This window comes from Peromyscus eremicus, chromosome 22 (assembly GCF_949786415.1).
Source record: "Peromyscus eremicus chromosome 22, PerEre_H2_v1, whole genome shotgun sequence".
NCBI lineage: Eukaryota > Metazoa > Chordata > Mammalia > Rodentia > Cricetidae > Peromyscus > Peromyscus eremicus.
This window is the reverse complement of record NC_081437.1, coordinates 20,748,291-20,765,361: the sequence shown is the minus strand read 5'-3', so window position 1 is coordinate 20,765,361 and position 17,071 is coordinate 20,748,291. Positions and strand designations below refer to the sequence as shown.

At 44.6% G+C, this 17,071-nt stretch overlaps 1 protein-coding gene across 1 annotated transcript in view; it reads right to left on the bottom strand.

Annotated features, from left to right (window-relative positions):
* Alk (ALK receptor tyrosine kinase) overlaps positions 1-14,379 on the bottom strand; it is a 513,542-nt gene extending 499,163 nt beyond the window's left edge. Inside the window, exons 1-2 of the mRNA XM_059248178.1 lie at positions 14,235-14,379; positions 6,268-6,384 (exon numbers count right to left, since the gene is read on the bottom strand). Coding sequence (XP_059104161.1) covers positions 6,268-6,384; positions 14,235-14,379 — 262 coding nt within the window. The remainder of the gene's footprint in view (positions 1-6,267; positions 6,385-14,234) is intronic.
* Between the last annotated feature and the right edge of the window lie 2,692 nt (positions 14,380-17,071).

The window sequence follows — 17,071 nt, the reverse complement described above, 5'->3', positions numbered from 1 at the left end:
CACTCCCCGGTGAGTGACTACGCATTCAAACAAGACTCCATGGGGACCACTCTTATTTAAACCACCACGCCCTCTGAAGCTGGGCTTTCACAGGGCTCAGGGTCTAAACCCTGAACACATTCAAAAGCAACTATTTCTCTGGCCTTGTCCCTGCTGCCCCCGCCCAGGTCATCTTCACTCTGCATCACAAGGCTGAACCTGGTCTTGCATATATCTGTGTTCTCATTACCCAGAATGCCCTCATCACTAATCTCTTCAATGTTCCTGGAGTCCAAGGCCTCAAGCTTCGTTGTGCCCATCTCTACAATGTCTATCTCTCTGAGTCCTCTAAGGAACTGGATCTCCTGCCTTTGTGTCCCAGCGTGGTTTTGAACATGCCTCCACAGCTGCACTTATCATAGAACAGACAGGGCTGCCACTTTCTCCAGAGTCCCTTGAAGGAAGAGAAAGGATCCCATTTGGCTTTATCAGTGATGTTTAGAACACAACCCGGTACACAGTGGGTGCTCAATAATGAATGCTCATAATTATTCCCTGTGTTACTGAAAGCATGGTAAGGGGGGGGGGATGATCTAGGCATGTAAAGATGCAACAATAATCAAGAGAAAGGTCACAATCTGAATGAGTATTAGGGGGCTACATGTCCAGGGGTGACAGCTGTTTCATGTTAGCAGGATAAGGAATATGTGACAATAAGAAATCAGTTAGTCATGGAGATTCATCCCCCCTTCCTCCTCCCTCTCTCCTGTCTCTTTTCTTCTCTGTCTGTGACAAGTATTTTCAGTGGGTTTCTCAGGACCTGCTTTTCTCATATGTATGCTAGTTGGTCAATCATTCCCTTCTCTTTGATTCAGACATTTTTTCCTCTTTGCCTCTCCTTTGCTCAATGCGCCTTTACATAAAATGTTCATTCATATTTATTCACTGGCTTTATGCATCCTCATTTTTAAAGGCATATGACTAACAGGAGCACTTTAAACATACTTCTTCTAAGCCAGCTGCTTCCTATTGAATTTTTGTGGATTGATTCCATTGGCTCCCAGCAGGTCATGGCCTTGAGGTGACAGATGGTCCATGTTCTTGGGTCTTGTATGACTGCTGGCATTATTGTTCCCTCTGGGACTCGGAGTTTTTGGTGAATGCATCCAGAGGCTTTTTCCTTGCCATCTTGCAGATAAGAATACAGATGTATGAGCTAGGAAATAACTTGATTTCTCAGCTCAGTGGAATGGGGCTGGGAAAGGAACACAAAAGGATCTCCCGGACAGGGCAGAAGAGAAGCTAAGGAAGCTTTCAGCCATGACAACGGTTCACAGGGGAGGCTGGGGGCTGCCTTTCAGTGACGCCAGGCTCCTGGAAGGCCGGAATGGCTGATTGTGGGCAGTCATATTTAATATGTAATTCCAGAAATATGATCAAACTGTCTTCCTGCTAGAGCTCTGAAGTAATTCCCACAGGGAGCTGGGGAATTTTTGTTTTCCACTTTTGATTCTGTGTTAGGTTAATTTTTTTTTTTTTGAGAGAGAGAGATTTAATTGACCCAGTCTTTTCAATCAAAGAAATTGATACATTAACAGGTCGGATGGTGGTGGTGGTGGCAGGGAAAGTAATTAAAAAGTCTAATTTTTCTTTCCAAATGCACCAGCCCCTAAATTAGATCGGTCCCACTGGTCCCGAAAGAAGACAAAGTTTCAACAGGACTTTTATTCAAAGCCCAACAATGTCTTCTGTAGGCTCAGATGTCAGGAGGAATATATCATTTTGTGAGAGCCAAAGTTGTGGACTTGGGGGTGGTGGAGAATGGATGTTTGTTTTGAACTTCATGCTTAGGGATGTCATAACAAAGCCCAACAAACAGGACTCCTTAAAATAAGGAAATGTTATTCTCCCATGGTTTTGGGGTAAGAGACTTGAAATCAAGCATTTGCCAAGGACATGTTGCCTCTGAACTCTGGAAGAGACTCCAATCCACACCTCTCTTTCAGCTTGTATTACCGCCAGCATCCTTGGTGTTCCTTAGCATACAAAGCATGGCCCCGGACTCTGAATTCTTAACCACAAGATGTTTGGTGCATATCTGTACCTATGGTTTCTCTTCTTTTAAGCCCAGAAGTCATTTCACATCTGGGCCCAATGAATCCCTGTGTCATCATTTTAATTTGATTATAGCTGCAAAGATACTGTGCTAAATAAAATCTCATTCACAGGAACTAGGGTCTTTGGACTTAAACATATCTTTCAGCATAACATAATGCAACCCATAATAAGGATCATAGTCTGAAATGGAAAAGTACATAAGAATGTTTACCGTGCCAAGTGGCCCAACCCACATGCTTCTTGGGAGGTGAAATGACAAGCATGCCAGGAATGGTCTTGATTCAAAGACATCGGATGCTTGTTCTACAGATAGCCAAGGTTATGTACATCAGCCTGATCCTTCAACTCCAATGCTAGGCCATGCAGGAAGAGTGAATGTTCTCTATGGTTCATCTCTGAAATAACTTTGTGATGTGACAGAACTCTCATTTTTTTTTAGTTCACCCATTCAGTAGCTTAAAAGTCCTACTAATAAACTCCTTCCACCTTCCATTGACATATCTGTAAACATGGAATATGAAATAATTTCCCCTCAGTATAATTTCATAACTACAATTTCATAATACCACTTAAATGAAAAAAAAAATGCATGGCAGAGGGTTTTGTAAAGTACCACAGTTTTGAAAAGAAAACAAATGAAAACACCCTTTGCCTTGGTCACCTGGGGAAGAATCTCCAGTTATTCTGTTTAAAATATTGATCCAGGGCTTAGGGGTATAGCTCAGGCAGTAGGGTGCTTACCCTGCAAATATGAGAACCTGAGCAAAATGCCAGCATGATAGCTCATAGGTATAATCCCAGGGCTGGGGCGGTGGTGACAGGGAGCTACTGGGACCCAGTGGCCAACAGGTCTAGTCACTGGTGAGCTCCAGACCAATGAGAGAGCCTATTTCAAAAGAGGTAGACAGCGTTCCTAAGTATGAGACCCAGGGTTGGCCTCTGACATTCACTCACATACACTTGTACACACACACACACACACACACACATACACACACACACACACACTGGTGCACACAAACATGCATACAACAATGATAATAAAATAGAATACTGATCTGTTTCCTCATCTCCAGAGTGGGCAAACATGAGAGTTGAAGTTAGGAAGAACACCGTCTGTCTTTGTGCCTGTAGAACCAAGGTGATCAAACTCTCTTTCGCAACCCCGGCAGCAGTATTCTTGAAGCATCCAGTGGGACCTGATGGAGGACCTTTGTATCTGCATGCCTACTCAGAGCCTAATCCTTCAGCCAAGCCCATAACTACATCCACAGGCATAAGAGCCAATGATAAAAGGAAATACAGGGAGGAAAATCTGTCTTCATATGTCCTCTCTGTTTCAAAGCCTTGGGAGAGGAACGTGCAGCTCCCAGCTCCCCATGATGAAATTAGCTGGCTATCGTCATTCAAGACAGAAGCCAGAGAGAGCTGGAATCTGATACTGAATGCCACTGAAGAGAATATATTTTATACAACATAAAAGGCCCCGACGTAAATTAGAAGAAATATTGGGAGCCTTCAAAAAGGTAGGTCAAACTTTTTCCTCAAGCAGATAATTACAGGCTGGGGGTGAGTAAATCTTATTAGCCTCTTTCTACCTCGTCTCTTCTCATAAAACACTAGCAAGAAGAAAGCCACTCTCCACTCAGGGTGGACAGCTTGCTTGAGAGAGGACTGGCCTGTCTCTGTCAATCATGTCACCCATGGATGGGTTGTTGATACTGCTTTCTCTGTCCCCATCTGTCCACCAGGATGTAGCTTAAGTCAAATGTGAAGTTCCACCCTACACTGGCCAAGACTCCATGACATCTCCCAATCTGAAGAACTATCCCCTTAGGCGGCAATTTTCCAGTCAAATTTCTCTGCCCATGTTTGAGGACTTAAAATTAATGAAGTTGTTAACATTTCTTAAAATGTCTTTCTTGGCAGATGAAAGGTATGGATTTATCACCCATGAGCCTGCTGGCCTTTTTGATTCATAGACATGTAGGCTGAGCCCCCACAAAACACCCTGAGGAGATAGGAGTCCGGCCCTCATTCTGCCATTAGCTTTCCCTGTGACGGGTATCAGGGTGAATCCTCAATGTCACTCACTGGCAATGGGATTATCTGCCTGCAGAATTATTTATCTGGCCTATGAACTCTGATTTTTGAGTTTGTATCAGTTCCAGCATCTGGCGAGCCACACCAGCGTGGAGATGGAAGTGCAAGGGATGATGGTGATCCTGCAGTCTCCATGAGTCCCACAGAATGAAATATGGCAAAAAGATAGAAAGGATCGGGAAGCATTACTATAGTTCACCAGGGAGCTGCCAATCCTTCTGTCGTGAGCCAACTTGAATGATGGTGCTAACTTTGATACCTTGGTCCAGCGTTTGGACACTAACTGACCAATGGTTTGAGTCTGCTCAACAAAGAAGGGAAATCATGAAGTTCTAGACCATGAAGATATTTTGACAGGGATCTTAGGAAACATCTTGATCTATTTTTTGCCCCAGTTGTCCCAGTCTTCCAATGTACTAGTAAGGAAGGTGGGGCTCAGAGAGAGGACGTGGGTTTACCAAGTACAATTGGTAGGTAACTGGGTCCTCATAAACTCTCGTGGCTTTCCCCCTTAGACCTGCAACCTCCCTCAATGGCCTTCACAGGGAACCAATAGTTGCTGTCTATGACACTCAGGAGCTGACTTTTAGACACTCTAAACTTTATAAAAGTTGTCCTACAGAGACAGTGAATGACACTGAGAACTCCAAGTGTTATCTGAAGGCCAGTTCTAGCACATATCTGGTGACGAAAGATCAACCACACAAAAGACCAGCTTTCAATTATTTATAGATACTTCTTATCATATGATGGCATTCATGTGTCTGGTTTAAGTAAAATCAGGAAGCAACTCTTATGTGGAACCTCCCAAAGAACCACTGAGTCTTCCCTCCCTCTTGGGATACTAAGGAATGGCAAGCACCATCTCAGGTCAAAGGAGAATCCTAAACTGCCCAAGGGGTTTTTATGCATTTCTTTCTTTCAATTTGAAATGAAAGGTACCATTAATACAAGCCAAGAGTAACTGTGTAACAGATGAGGGATGGCAGGCTTCTGATGGGAGCTTTTCTACAGCGAGTGGAACATCTCTGTTAGGTGTACTTTAAATAGGTTAGGCCCAAGGGCAGAGACTAAGGAGCAGGAATAGGTAAATATGCCCAGAAGGGCATCTAGAACTCAGCGCTGCACTGGGTTCATAAATACTTAATTGAATTAGGTTTGATGAGAGAATTCTATATTGGGAAGCCTTCTTCATTCATTCATCATACATAAGCCTTTAGCAGTCCCTTCCAGGGAAGGAATAAAACAGGGGAGTAAACACAGCATCTTACCTGTCCTTGAGGAGCTTATACCAAAAGAGCTGAAGAAATGAAGGTGTTCCCAAGAAAAGTCCAAGCTCTCCTCTAGCCCTGATGTTCCAATGGCAGAGCCCCTTGCCACTGTGGTCTTTTAGGCTGAGCACTGAGAACGACTTCACACAACTTCCTGAGGGTTCACAGGTGGAGTCGGTGGCCTCTTGGGGGAAACAGGACTACGGGCAAAGAATACCAGCTTTGTGGCCAGTGGGCCCACTCTATGTGATATCGCTAAGATGAGTTTCTGCATCTGCAAACATTGGATTGGACCAGTTCTCTTGATCGCTGAGGCTGTTGTGCCATCAAATGAACAGAAGTTAGCCAAATATAATGGAGTCGCTGAAGAGGCCCTGGAAGACCTGTGCCCTTCCTAATAACAATCCCTTCTTAGGAGATTGTGGTCTATAGAGATGCTAAAGGTAAGAACTTTAAATCCAGAAAGCTACAACCAAATACAAATAAATGTCACATTGAAGGAACGGTGAAGGGATACCAGGATTCCATGTACTAGGAAGGCTTGGAGGATGGACTATGTGAGCCAGAAAGCCACTGGCTTCCTCCAGGACTCACAGTGCAACATAAACATCTTAGCTGGAATGGTATGGTGGTATTCTTGAGCACTCTTTTAGGACACAGGGTGCAGTGATACGTGTTTTGCTATAGGGAATTAAGGGACTCCTGGATCACTGGTGATCACAAGTAGAATCTCAGAGCTTCCTTAATTACAAGACAGTGATGGTGTGTCACAGATAATAGTCAAAAATACACTTACCATATCGGCTGCGGTGGGACAGGAAAGGGAAGGAGTCTTTCATTGTCCAGGTCAGATTCCATATGAAGTTATCAGGAGGAGAAGGCATTCCTGAGGGTGACTTCAGGGAACTGTGACCTGGACACAAAAACAAAGGAGAAAACACTGACCCTTGTGCATAGGATGGGTCTCATAGTCATCATTCAGTATCAATCCAAAAGAAAGTCCATAACAGGTTCTCATGGTACTCAGTAGAAATATCAGCAAAAGACGACTGGGGCACAAATAGACAGAGTTGACCTCAGGACAGTGAGGTACATTTTCTATCAAGGGGAGCCATATCTGAGAAGTCCGAATACCGTGAGCAAGTCCACGCCGAGGCTCTCTGCAAGATGAACTGGAAGCCAGGCAGCTTAATGGCTCCGTCTAATAGCTCTATCCAAAGTCTATTCTGCTGGTAAGAATTTGTGCAACTTTATAGAGAACTCCAATTCATCTCATTCAAATAATGCCTCCATCCCCACACTCAGGCTTGTAACTTCATCCGATGTTGTTTGCTTGGGTTATTGCCTTATCAATGAGAGGGTTGAAATTGCACTCAGAGTTACGAGTACTTGACAATTATGTTATTTTCAGGGAGGGATAAAAAAAAAAAAGCTGCGTTATGGGTTTCCCACATCCAAGAGGCCAGGGAGCCACAGAGGACGAATGTTTCAGATCTGCATGAGCGAAGAACGGGTTGAGAGAAAAGAGCAAAGTGGCATTAGTTCTTTATTTAACAGAACCTCAAGTGGGTTTTGTGGTGAAAAGTCATTACCATCTATCTACAAAGCAAATGAGCACACTCTACATGCTCACACACCGTTCTTCCCTGAAAATCCCCGAATCCATCACTATTTGCTAATGTTTTATGGCGGGCAGAGCTTTTTCCTGTTAAAGAAGGAAGGGTCTGAAAATTAGTTGTTTGGTGGATAGATGTGCGGTGAGGCTAGGGGAGGGGAGGAGGGAAGATGGGGAGCGGGGTTTCTTTTGTAGTTTCCATGATACAAAACCCTGCTCATCCTTTAGTCCTGTTACATGACAGTAACAGTGTGGACACTTTTCCAGCTAGGAATCATCCTCTCCATTTTTTTTTCAGGTGCAACAACTGGGGATGAAAGAGCCAAGTGAGGGAATCCAGACCAGAGCACGGGCCAGGCTCTGCCCTGGGGTACCTGACCTGCCACTCCAGCCAGCTGTAATGGTCAGGCCTGCGGAGTCAGTCACAGGAAGGGTAGCCAAAGCCCTCCCTCCCCCAGCTTCTGCCTTGCAGCCTCTTAGACACCTTCTGAAGCAGCAGCAACTGAGGACTGCAGACTGTCTCCAAACCAAGGCAGCAGGAACAAATCGCAGGTTGGGAAGATTGCTCCATCGATAGAGTGCAATGGTTTCAATGCAGAGTCCCCCTCCTCTCCCTTCCTTTCCAAACTGACCCCATGTCACGCACTTTGAAAATCTCCGGCCTGGGTGCCCATCACTTTCTTCTATTGCTACATCCTCTGATCTCTCTCTAGGCACTTGGGTAAAGCTGACAACAGGGACAGACACTCCTCCAACTCTTAACTGGTACCCTCTAAGGAAAAACACAATCTCTGTCCTTCTCCCACAGAGCTGAAATAGAAGCACTGACTTTTGGGTGCCCAGAAAAAGAGATCTTTGCTTTCCTCTCGCATCTGGTCTATAGAAATCAGAAGTGAATTTGGAGCTACTTCTTCCTGCAGCATTTCTACAGAACGGCTCAGAGGAAGCACATGGTAGGGCCACAGGAGTTAGGCAAGTGAGCTCTAGGGAGAAGCTATCTCATCCATGCTGCTTTAGAGAGAGACAGTAAGAGTCAGTCAAGAGAACTCAAGGCTGTATGAGTTCTCTTAGGTAGGGCTAGACAGTTTACAAATCAATAATATGGCTGTAAGTGAGAGCATACTCCATAATGCCAGCACTTGGGACATTGAGGTGGGAAGATTATGAACCTGGAGCCAGGATAGACAGACAGACAGACAGACAGACACACACACACACACACACACACACACACACACAATAGAATTAAAGATAATAATATGAATTAAGCAGATGCAGCTTTGGTACTACACTGAATATTTTAAGTATATGACTTCACTGACTTCTTACAATAACCTGTGGTTTGGTATTATTGGTCTCCTTAGTCTAAAGCTGAGGAAACTGATGCTTAATGAGATGAGATACCTTTACTAAAGACAGAGACAGTAAGTGGGACATCAAAGAGTCAGCTGACCAGGTTGGCCTGATGCTAATGCCCAAACTTGTACCACCACTCCACAGGGGTCCCCCACAAACCTTTGCAAAGTAGACACTGGCTCTCTACCATGCCTGCCAGGGCCCCTTAAGTTATGTTCAAGGTCAGAGGTTACTACCAAGCATGGCCACAGTGTGAAGGGCCCAGGAAGATGATGAGAACCAAGCCCCTGCAGTGACTGAGTATGAACAGAGTGGGCAGCTCTGCACTGAGTCATCAGCCTTGCTCAAATGTGAGCCATCCTGGAGGAACCCCAAGACCAGACGAGCCTCAGCAATGTTTGCCAATGATGTCATCTTTCATACCCTTTCTGTTTGAAAATGGCATTTACTTTTTCCTGGATGAGAAGGATCCAGAGGATGGGGTAGACTTCAGGAAGCACTTATGACTCTCTGAGTGGGCACAGAATGGCAGATGACTTTCTACCTGGAAGAGGTCCAGGTAATATATTCAGGTTTTAAAAAAAAATGTATATGAGAGCATTCAAAAGGAAAGTCTTTGGGGGCTGAGTCATGACCCACCAAGGAGACATGGAGATTGTTGTAGCTTGTCTCTATGATAGCACTTTACTCACTGTTAGAGTCCACCAAGCATGCCAACAAATTGTTTGGCATCCTCAAAGTTGGGTATTGGAGAGAAAGCAGGATGTTTTATACTGCCTTTACAGGAACTCTCAGAACTGTGGGCTCACAAGAGCCTCTAGAAGGTCCCTAGCGGAGGTGAGCACAGTGATCAGCCAGGTGAAGCTGGGGGAAGAGCTAACGAGAGAGCAGGCAGAAAGACGTTCCCCACCCAGCCCGTGCCTGAGAATGTGAATACCAAGGAGAACAGAGCCTACACAAATGGAGTTGCTTGCCAAAATTGGAGGCACTGGGACAAGAGCAAACGCTAATCATAGTTCATAGAATATGCATTACTTTAGAATACACAGATTAAAGAACCCTCATTGAACAATGCAGGGTAAAGGGGCTGCAAGCTTCCTTCAGAGTTCCTACCCCTTCCCATCTACAAGATTCCCGGTGGGATGTGAGCTCACCATAAGGAAAAACTATGCCATGAGAAGCAAGCCATTGAATTAAGAGAAGGGAGGGGATGTTAATCCCAAAAATGTAAAGAGAAAGACCACCGACCCAAATCATCATGGCCAGATTAATTAAAGCAAACCATTAACTAAAGCAAGCTTTTTAAAATATGTGTACACAGGCTGCCTTCTCCTAAGGCAAGGTTCAAGAGGTCAGCACTGGACATGGGTAAGATATGGGTTTTTAGTGCTCAGAAGCAGGGAGTTTTCAAATGGGGGATTTGGCAGGCAAATTGCGGGGATGTTACAGGAGCAGCATAACAAGGTAATCATAACCTTTTGAAACAAAGACAGGGTTGCAAGATGGTTACAATAACTTCTGAAACAAAGGCAAGGTTGCCGTTTCCTGGAACAGGCAGCACAGAACCAATTGCAGTTAAGGTTACAGGTGGGACATAGCCCAATCCCAAGAAACAGAGGTTTAATCATAAACAGGAATGACTCTATTTTGTCCAGTTGGGAAGATGTGAATATAGCTACTGGCTAAAACAAGAAGAATCTTGGACTCCAGGGAATGGAGAGTGAGAACGGAAAGAGAGAGGAGGGTGGACAGGAGACGAGCCTTCAGATACCCAAGTGAGCCCCGGATGGCCTAAGGAGACAAATGGGAAGAAACACACCTGGACTGAGAGATTATTGATCGGATGCTGTAAGAGTTTTTCCCTCTCGAATGATTTCCTGAACCCTCGTTAGGCTCTGTAGGGAACTGAGAAAGAGTCAAGACCCCAAGCTCTCAACACTGCTCTCTTTTTCCTTTTCACCACCCCCATGCTGTCCTCAGCTGAGATCCAGGGTCCATCTCTTTATATTATTCCTGTGCCCACCAGCTTAACGAGTCTGTCTCTTGCTCCTTCACCGCTGTTTTGAAGCAGCTGCATGTGGTACTGAGGAGGGAAGAGGAATACACAATGAAGCTGATAAATCTCACTTTAAATGCACCACCAGGAAGGCCCAGGCCTGCTCAGAAACTCCACTATACTCCCTGGCCAACCCACATCATTCTAGCATTGCTATTTCCAACTTCGGCTTTTCAGAGGCCCCTTCTTTTCTCTCCTCTCGTCAGCCCTGTTTTGTAGCTCACCGAGGAAGCAGAAGCATATGTACTCATGAGCAGGAATCAGAACCTGGGTGGGCGGCCATCACTCCTGTTCAAAGGATCCACTGTTTATCCTCTTCAGCAGGATCAGCCCCTTCCGGGAGATGCTAACCTCATCCTCGAAAAGTCTGCGGCTGCACTGTATGCCCCTGGCTCCTGCATCAGTGGTTTATCCTCCTTTACAGAGTACCAAGCTGATCTTGACCACAGAAAGCATGAACCATCTTTAGGAAACAAAACAACTCCCTTGACCTCCACACTCTTCCCCAGCCACTGACATCACAACTCTTCAGCTAAATCTCTTCAGAAGTTTGTCTCTACACGCTTCCTTCCACCTTCCCTAAAATATAAGTAAAAACCAAGACTGTGTTGCTTCTCCAAGTCAAGGTCACTGCCAATCCCAATCTCGATCTTACAGACCCTCTGTGCAATGTTTGATCCAAGCGACACCTCCCTACCTCTTAGACTTCTCACATCACAGTTAGCCACGTAGTCCTTAGATACTTCCTCCACTGGTGGTGGTAGGTCCCACTCATTCTTCTTTGCCCGATGTTCCAGACTGAACAGGAAGAAGTCTCTGTGACCTGCCAGCCCTTGCCAGGGAAATTTTGTAGCTAAACATTGTTTTTTGGTTTTTTTTTTTCGGTTTTTTGAGACAGGGTTTCTCTGTGTAGCTTTGCACCTTTCCTGGAACTCACTTGGTAGTCCAGGCTGGCCTCGAACTCACAGAGATCCACCTGGCTCTGCCTCCCGAGTGCTGGGATTAAAGGCGTGCGACACCACCGCCAGGCCGTAGCTAAACATTGTACTGTGCCAACTAACAATGATCAACAACAAAGAAGTTCAAGGTATCCAGGACCTAACCAAGGAGTCTTTGCTGACCAATAAAGAGACCGATTTTAAAGAAACTTACAGCAATCTAGACCTACACATTCCTTCACAGGTACATTAGCACCTTCAAACACTCAGATGTTTTTTCTCCTTGGAGAACCACTCAGTGAATTTCTCCTTGCCCAATGTGTAAATAAGCTTAAAGAAAAAAATCTATAGGATATTTGCGTTACCTTTTGAGATTTTTATCTCCACTTACTCATCTAAAAGTAGAATAGATCCACTCATCCACGTCAGATCTCAATTTTTGTACCTGATAAGCATTTCAGACATCATATGGGCTAACCCAAACTGTTTATACCTTTTACCTAAACCTGATTTCAGAGGTTAATACAAATGCTCGCTCAGCTGCTTAGGGCGAAAGCTGAGAGCAGTCTTACACCTCCTGTCAATCCATCCACAAATCGTGATGACGCTACTGGAACTGTATGCTTTCTCGTCTTTCTCCCCATCACCTTTCAGCCTGACGACTGCTGTCTGTGGAAACTCAGCTGGGTTCCCTGCAATCTGTCCTTCACACATCAGTCAGATTGACAATTCACCCCTGGAAGCTTCTTTCTATAGCCTAGCTTCAAAGGACTCCATAGGATCTGACCCCTGCTTCGTGCTCTGATTCCATTTCTAACCATTTTCCCTTCCCCACAAGCTCAGTCTTAGGGGATTCCTCGCTGTTCCTCAAACTTACCCAGTGCACTCTTAACCCAGGGCTCTGCATGGGTTATCTCACCTCACCTCAGAAATATGTGGCCACTCCTTCCGTTTCCCTCTATACATGTGCCTACCCATGTATGTATGTCCTTAGACAATGCACTCATTATAAAGCACCCTCTCACTTCCCACCCTCTCTTCTATTATTTCATACATATATATATATATATATATATATATATATATATATATATATGCTTATTGTATACTTCTGGATCTAGTCGCTCCTGTTCCCAGACTTGGAACATAGTAGGCACTCAACAAATGCTTGCCAAGTGAATGAAAAAAAGGCCCTGGAGAACATTAGTGATTTTGGAATTCATTGCGATTTAACTTCAGGTTTAGGACATACTTGGAGGATCATCGATTTTCTGAAAATGATGGTAAGACTAAGACTAAAACATGTCCTAAAATTTCCCAGGGTTTTGTAAGAGCCACATGAGACAACATAGGAGTGGATGGACCAGTCATACCATCCTGTGTGTGAGAGTGTATGTGCATGCCCACGTGTGCTCCATCACATGTATTTGTGTGTCTGGAGGCCAAAGATACTTCGGGTAACTTCTGTCATTCTCCACCTTATTATTTGAGACAGGGTCTTTCCAATGTACCTCAAATTCACCAATTTGTTAGGCTATTCGGCTAGCAAGACCATAGGATGTGCCTGTCTCTGTGCCCACAAAGCTGGTGTCACAGGGATATGCCACCACACCTGGTTTTCACACTCATTAAAACAAGGGTCTGAACTCAGGTCCCCCTTGTTCTAACTGAGCCGTCTCCCCAGGCCCCTATGTCTTGATGGCTTATGCTTGTATCTCCATTGTAGAACTGTAGATGAATGAGAATCCTGGTCCCTTTCCAATACCAAGGAGATCCTGTATTGATCAACACGATGTCCAAACATCAACGTGCTTGCCCAGAGCACTCTTCTGTTACTCACTAGCTAACAGTTGACAGCTGGCCAAGTCAACAGTCTTGAATAGTCAAATTTCAGCCAGTAAGTTATGTCTTCACTTCGGATCTTCATTTTTGTATGTCTTGCCGTGTGTCCATTAATCTAAGCCAATGCACATAATACAGTGGATTTATCACATTTGTGTCAATAGAAGAAATAACAAGCTATGCACGTGTGCCAGTTATTTACATGACTGCCCTCGGTTCACTCCAAACCATGTTTTACAAACCTCCATCAATAAAACGTAACAAGTGCCTCTATTTGAAACCCTCCTTGGAGTACTTCTGCCATCCTTGTCCACATTTTACTTATTTATTTTCCTTCCAACAATAAAACAATCACTGACAGCTTGCTGGTTATTCCCCCTCATTTGAAAACACACTTAATAATGCATTATTTTACAATGATTTTGTGTCACACAAGGCAGAGCCTAATGTGGCCAAATAAATAGCCATCCAGATGTCAACCAGTAGTAAGCAGGCAGACTTCTGCAGACAGCAGAGCTGGCCTCATGTGGGGACCGGCAGCTAGGGGAAATGGCCTGGGTATTGACTGAGCGAGGCCCACACCTGTTCACTCAGAGGAATATTCCTGGTGAAGTCGCTTGACTATAAGCATCACCAGTGATGAGGAGGTTCTGTAACAGGCAGTGAATTCAGTCTAAAACGCAAAGATGGGATTTTTTTTTTTTTTTTTTTTAGAGAAGAGAAAAAGGGAGTTAGCAGATGTACTCTTTGTCCTAAAGACCCAGACCTCCCCACACCTTTTCGGGGCTGGAAATGAGAGGTTGAACTAGCTGCTTGCTAACGACCCCTCTGGTTCATGCACATTTGATTTCTCTACTCGGCTTTCACGTTTCCTTCCAGCTGGTTCATTCAGAGAGGCGCTATTAGTGTCAGGGGTGGAATCTGAATCGAGGGAAACAGGCCCTACTCCAGCTCACCTTTCTCAGAGTTCCACTCCCATCCTGCCAGAAACATGAACGCTCTTTCTTCGGAGCTCCAAGTCCTGAAGCAAAAATGCCTCCCGTAATATTCTCGCAGACCATTGAAAGCCAGCTCCAACACATGTTCCCTGCCTTTCCCCATGTCCCCAGAGGTCCTGTTTATAACCGTGGAGTTCATTCAGTGGTGAAGCGCATCTGTCTGCCCCAGGAAAACAGGGACTCCTTGAAAAGGCTCAGCATTAAAGAATACCACAAAACACAAAGAAAATCACTACTGTGGCCCCTGCTCTCAGAGTTAATTACCCACATTAACTAGTGCCGAAAGGTAGCTAGAGATACACCAGGAAGGGAATCCTGTACATAGTACGTACGGGGCAGCCTCGATACACTAATGGCTGAAGCATGGAAAGCTGAAGCCTGACGTGTTGACCACGTTTGACACCTTCGTGGTGGTTTGGATGAGAATAACAACTCCCAGGCTCATGCATTTGAATGTTTGGTCCTCGGCTGATGGAACTGTTTGGGAAGGATTATGAGATGCGACCTTGGAGTGGGTGTGTCACTGCCTCCTACTTGTGGATCAGATGTAATCCCTCAGATACTGTTCCAGTCACATGCCTGCTTGTCTGCTACAGTGTTGCTCATCACAACGATCACGGACTCGCACCCTCTTGAACTATGAGCCCCAATAAAGGTATTCCCTATAAGTTGCCTTGGTCATGGTGTCTTAATGCAGCAATAGACAACCTTTATATCTTTTCCCCATTCATATCCTTTCACATGTTCTATGATACTGTTATTGGCCTCTAAGCTTTTGCCCAATCTGATATATACCTAGAATATCTGTCCCCATCTCTGCCTCCCTATAGCCTTTTTAAAAAACTTTATCCTCTTTCATTTTTTTCTTTTGCCTTTCTTTTCTTTCTTTCTTTCTTTTCCTTTTTTTTTTTTTTTTTTTTTGAGACAGAACCTTGTTACATAGATGGCTGGCTTTCTGGAACTATATGTATGTGTCACCACCTGGGAAATCCATTTTTTAAAAGATCATCCAAATCCATGGTCCCAAAGTTGCCCCATCTTCCCTTAGCTGGACCCCAAGCTTGTATCAAGCAAATCTTGAACTTAATCCCTGCCTGCTTAGCCATTAAGGCCCCCAAGGACAGGCATTTAGGCAAGTCTTCAATCATGCTGTATCAGCCACCTTGGATGCTTATGATCATGCATTACAACAGGACATTAACTTCATTCACAGATCCTAAGTTTCAGATCTGTTGTTCATGTGGAATTTCATTTTTCATTGTCTTTCTTACAAGGCTGGAGGAAAAGATTAGGAAAAAATTTTCATGGATGCTGTAGTTTTGTGTTATGTAGAATAGGCTGCACAGTATCAAAGACAAAGTTAGATCAGGGCCTGGACCTATTTTATCAGCTGAGATATCATATCTATGTAGGCTTCTAGTGATTGACAATTCATGGACAAAGTCAAATAATGAAGACTATGACACTTAATGACCTCTCTTTCAAAGTTTCTCTCTCTCTTCGGACAATCCTAATCCATGTCATTTTTGTCTTAACTAGAGATGACCTCATTGTCCCAAGCTGCTCCTGACCCTCCTGTGAGCCATCTTCTCTTGCTCTTGATACACTTGGTCACTGCACCAATCCTCCATAATCTGGATTTCAGTAGCCATAGAAGACTAACTAGCAGTTCACTAATCCAAGAGAGCAACAGAGAGTGTGTCACTCTCTAGGTGACCTGATTCGTAACACATGCCTCCCACACCCACACTTGCACCCACATCCCCAGAGCCTCCATTAGCAGGGCACCATGACTGCCTGTTCTGGGTCTGTTTCAATGGCTTGCTTATGCACACTCTTTATGAAATTCCCTCCACTGTGATCTCAAACCTATTTTCTCCCCCAAAAATATGTTGACTAGAATAATAATCAAAAGAGAGACTTTGAACTGCCACTGGGCCTTTCATCTTGTGATCTCAGAGAGCTTCACCAGGTACTAAATAATTAATGTGCTGAAAGTGACACAAAGATGGGGCCACCTGCAGAATTAAGTCCATCAACAAAAGGCCTTTCTCTTCTGGAGCAAGGGGTAGTTATAGGGATAATCACCCACTGTGAGTCCAGCAGTCCAGGGATGTTGGACAAGAGGCTATCAATCATTCAAGAACAATTGTCTCTTCTCTTGACCTGTTTTGAGCTTGGAAGTGACAGTTACCACGGTGACCACTGAGACTATGCTGCAAACTCTCTGGGGAAGGGCATGGACCACATTTGGGAAAGGGATCTCCGCCACGGAAAAGTGATAATAACTACTCGTACATCTGCCACGACATGCTCTCCAGGGCCATCCACTCTATGATATCCACAATGACCCTGTCAGTTGACCTCTTTTTGAAAGATGTAGAGATTAAGGCTCAGAAAACACAATTATCCTACACAAGGTCAGTATATTGCTCTTCTGATTGCTGTGAAGAAAAAAAACTGACAGGAGCAACTTAAGGGGAGAAGGGTTTCACTTGGCTCCTAAGGCTCCATCATGGTAGGAAGGCACAGTGGCAGGACCATGAGAGGTGACTGGTCCCATTATGTCAACATTCAGGATGGAGGGAGGGGGAGAGAGAGAGAGAGAGAGAGAGAGAGAGAGAGAGAGAGAGGAATGTTTGTACTCAGTGGCTCCATGTTTTCCCCTTTTTATTAAGTCTGGAACCTGAGCACATGGGGTGGTGAAGTGGGCCTTTTCTTTCTTAAACCTCTCTAGAAGCACATTCATAGACATGTCCAAATTCAGTCCAACTAATGATGAAGATTGATCATCA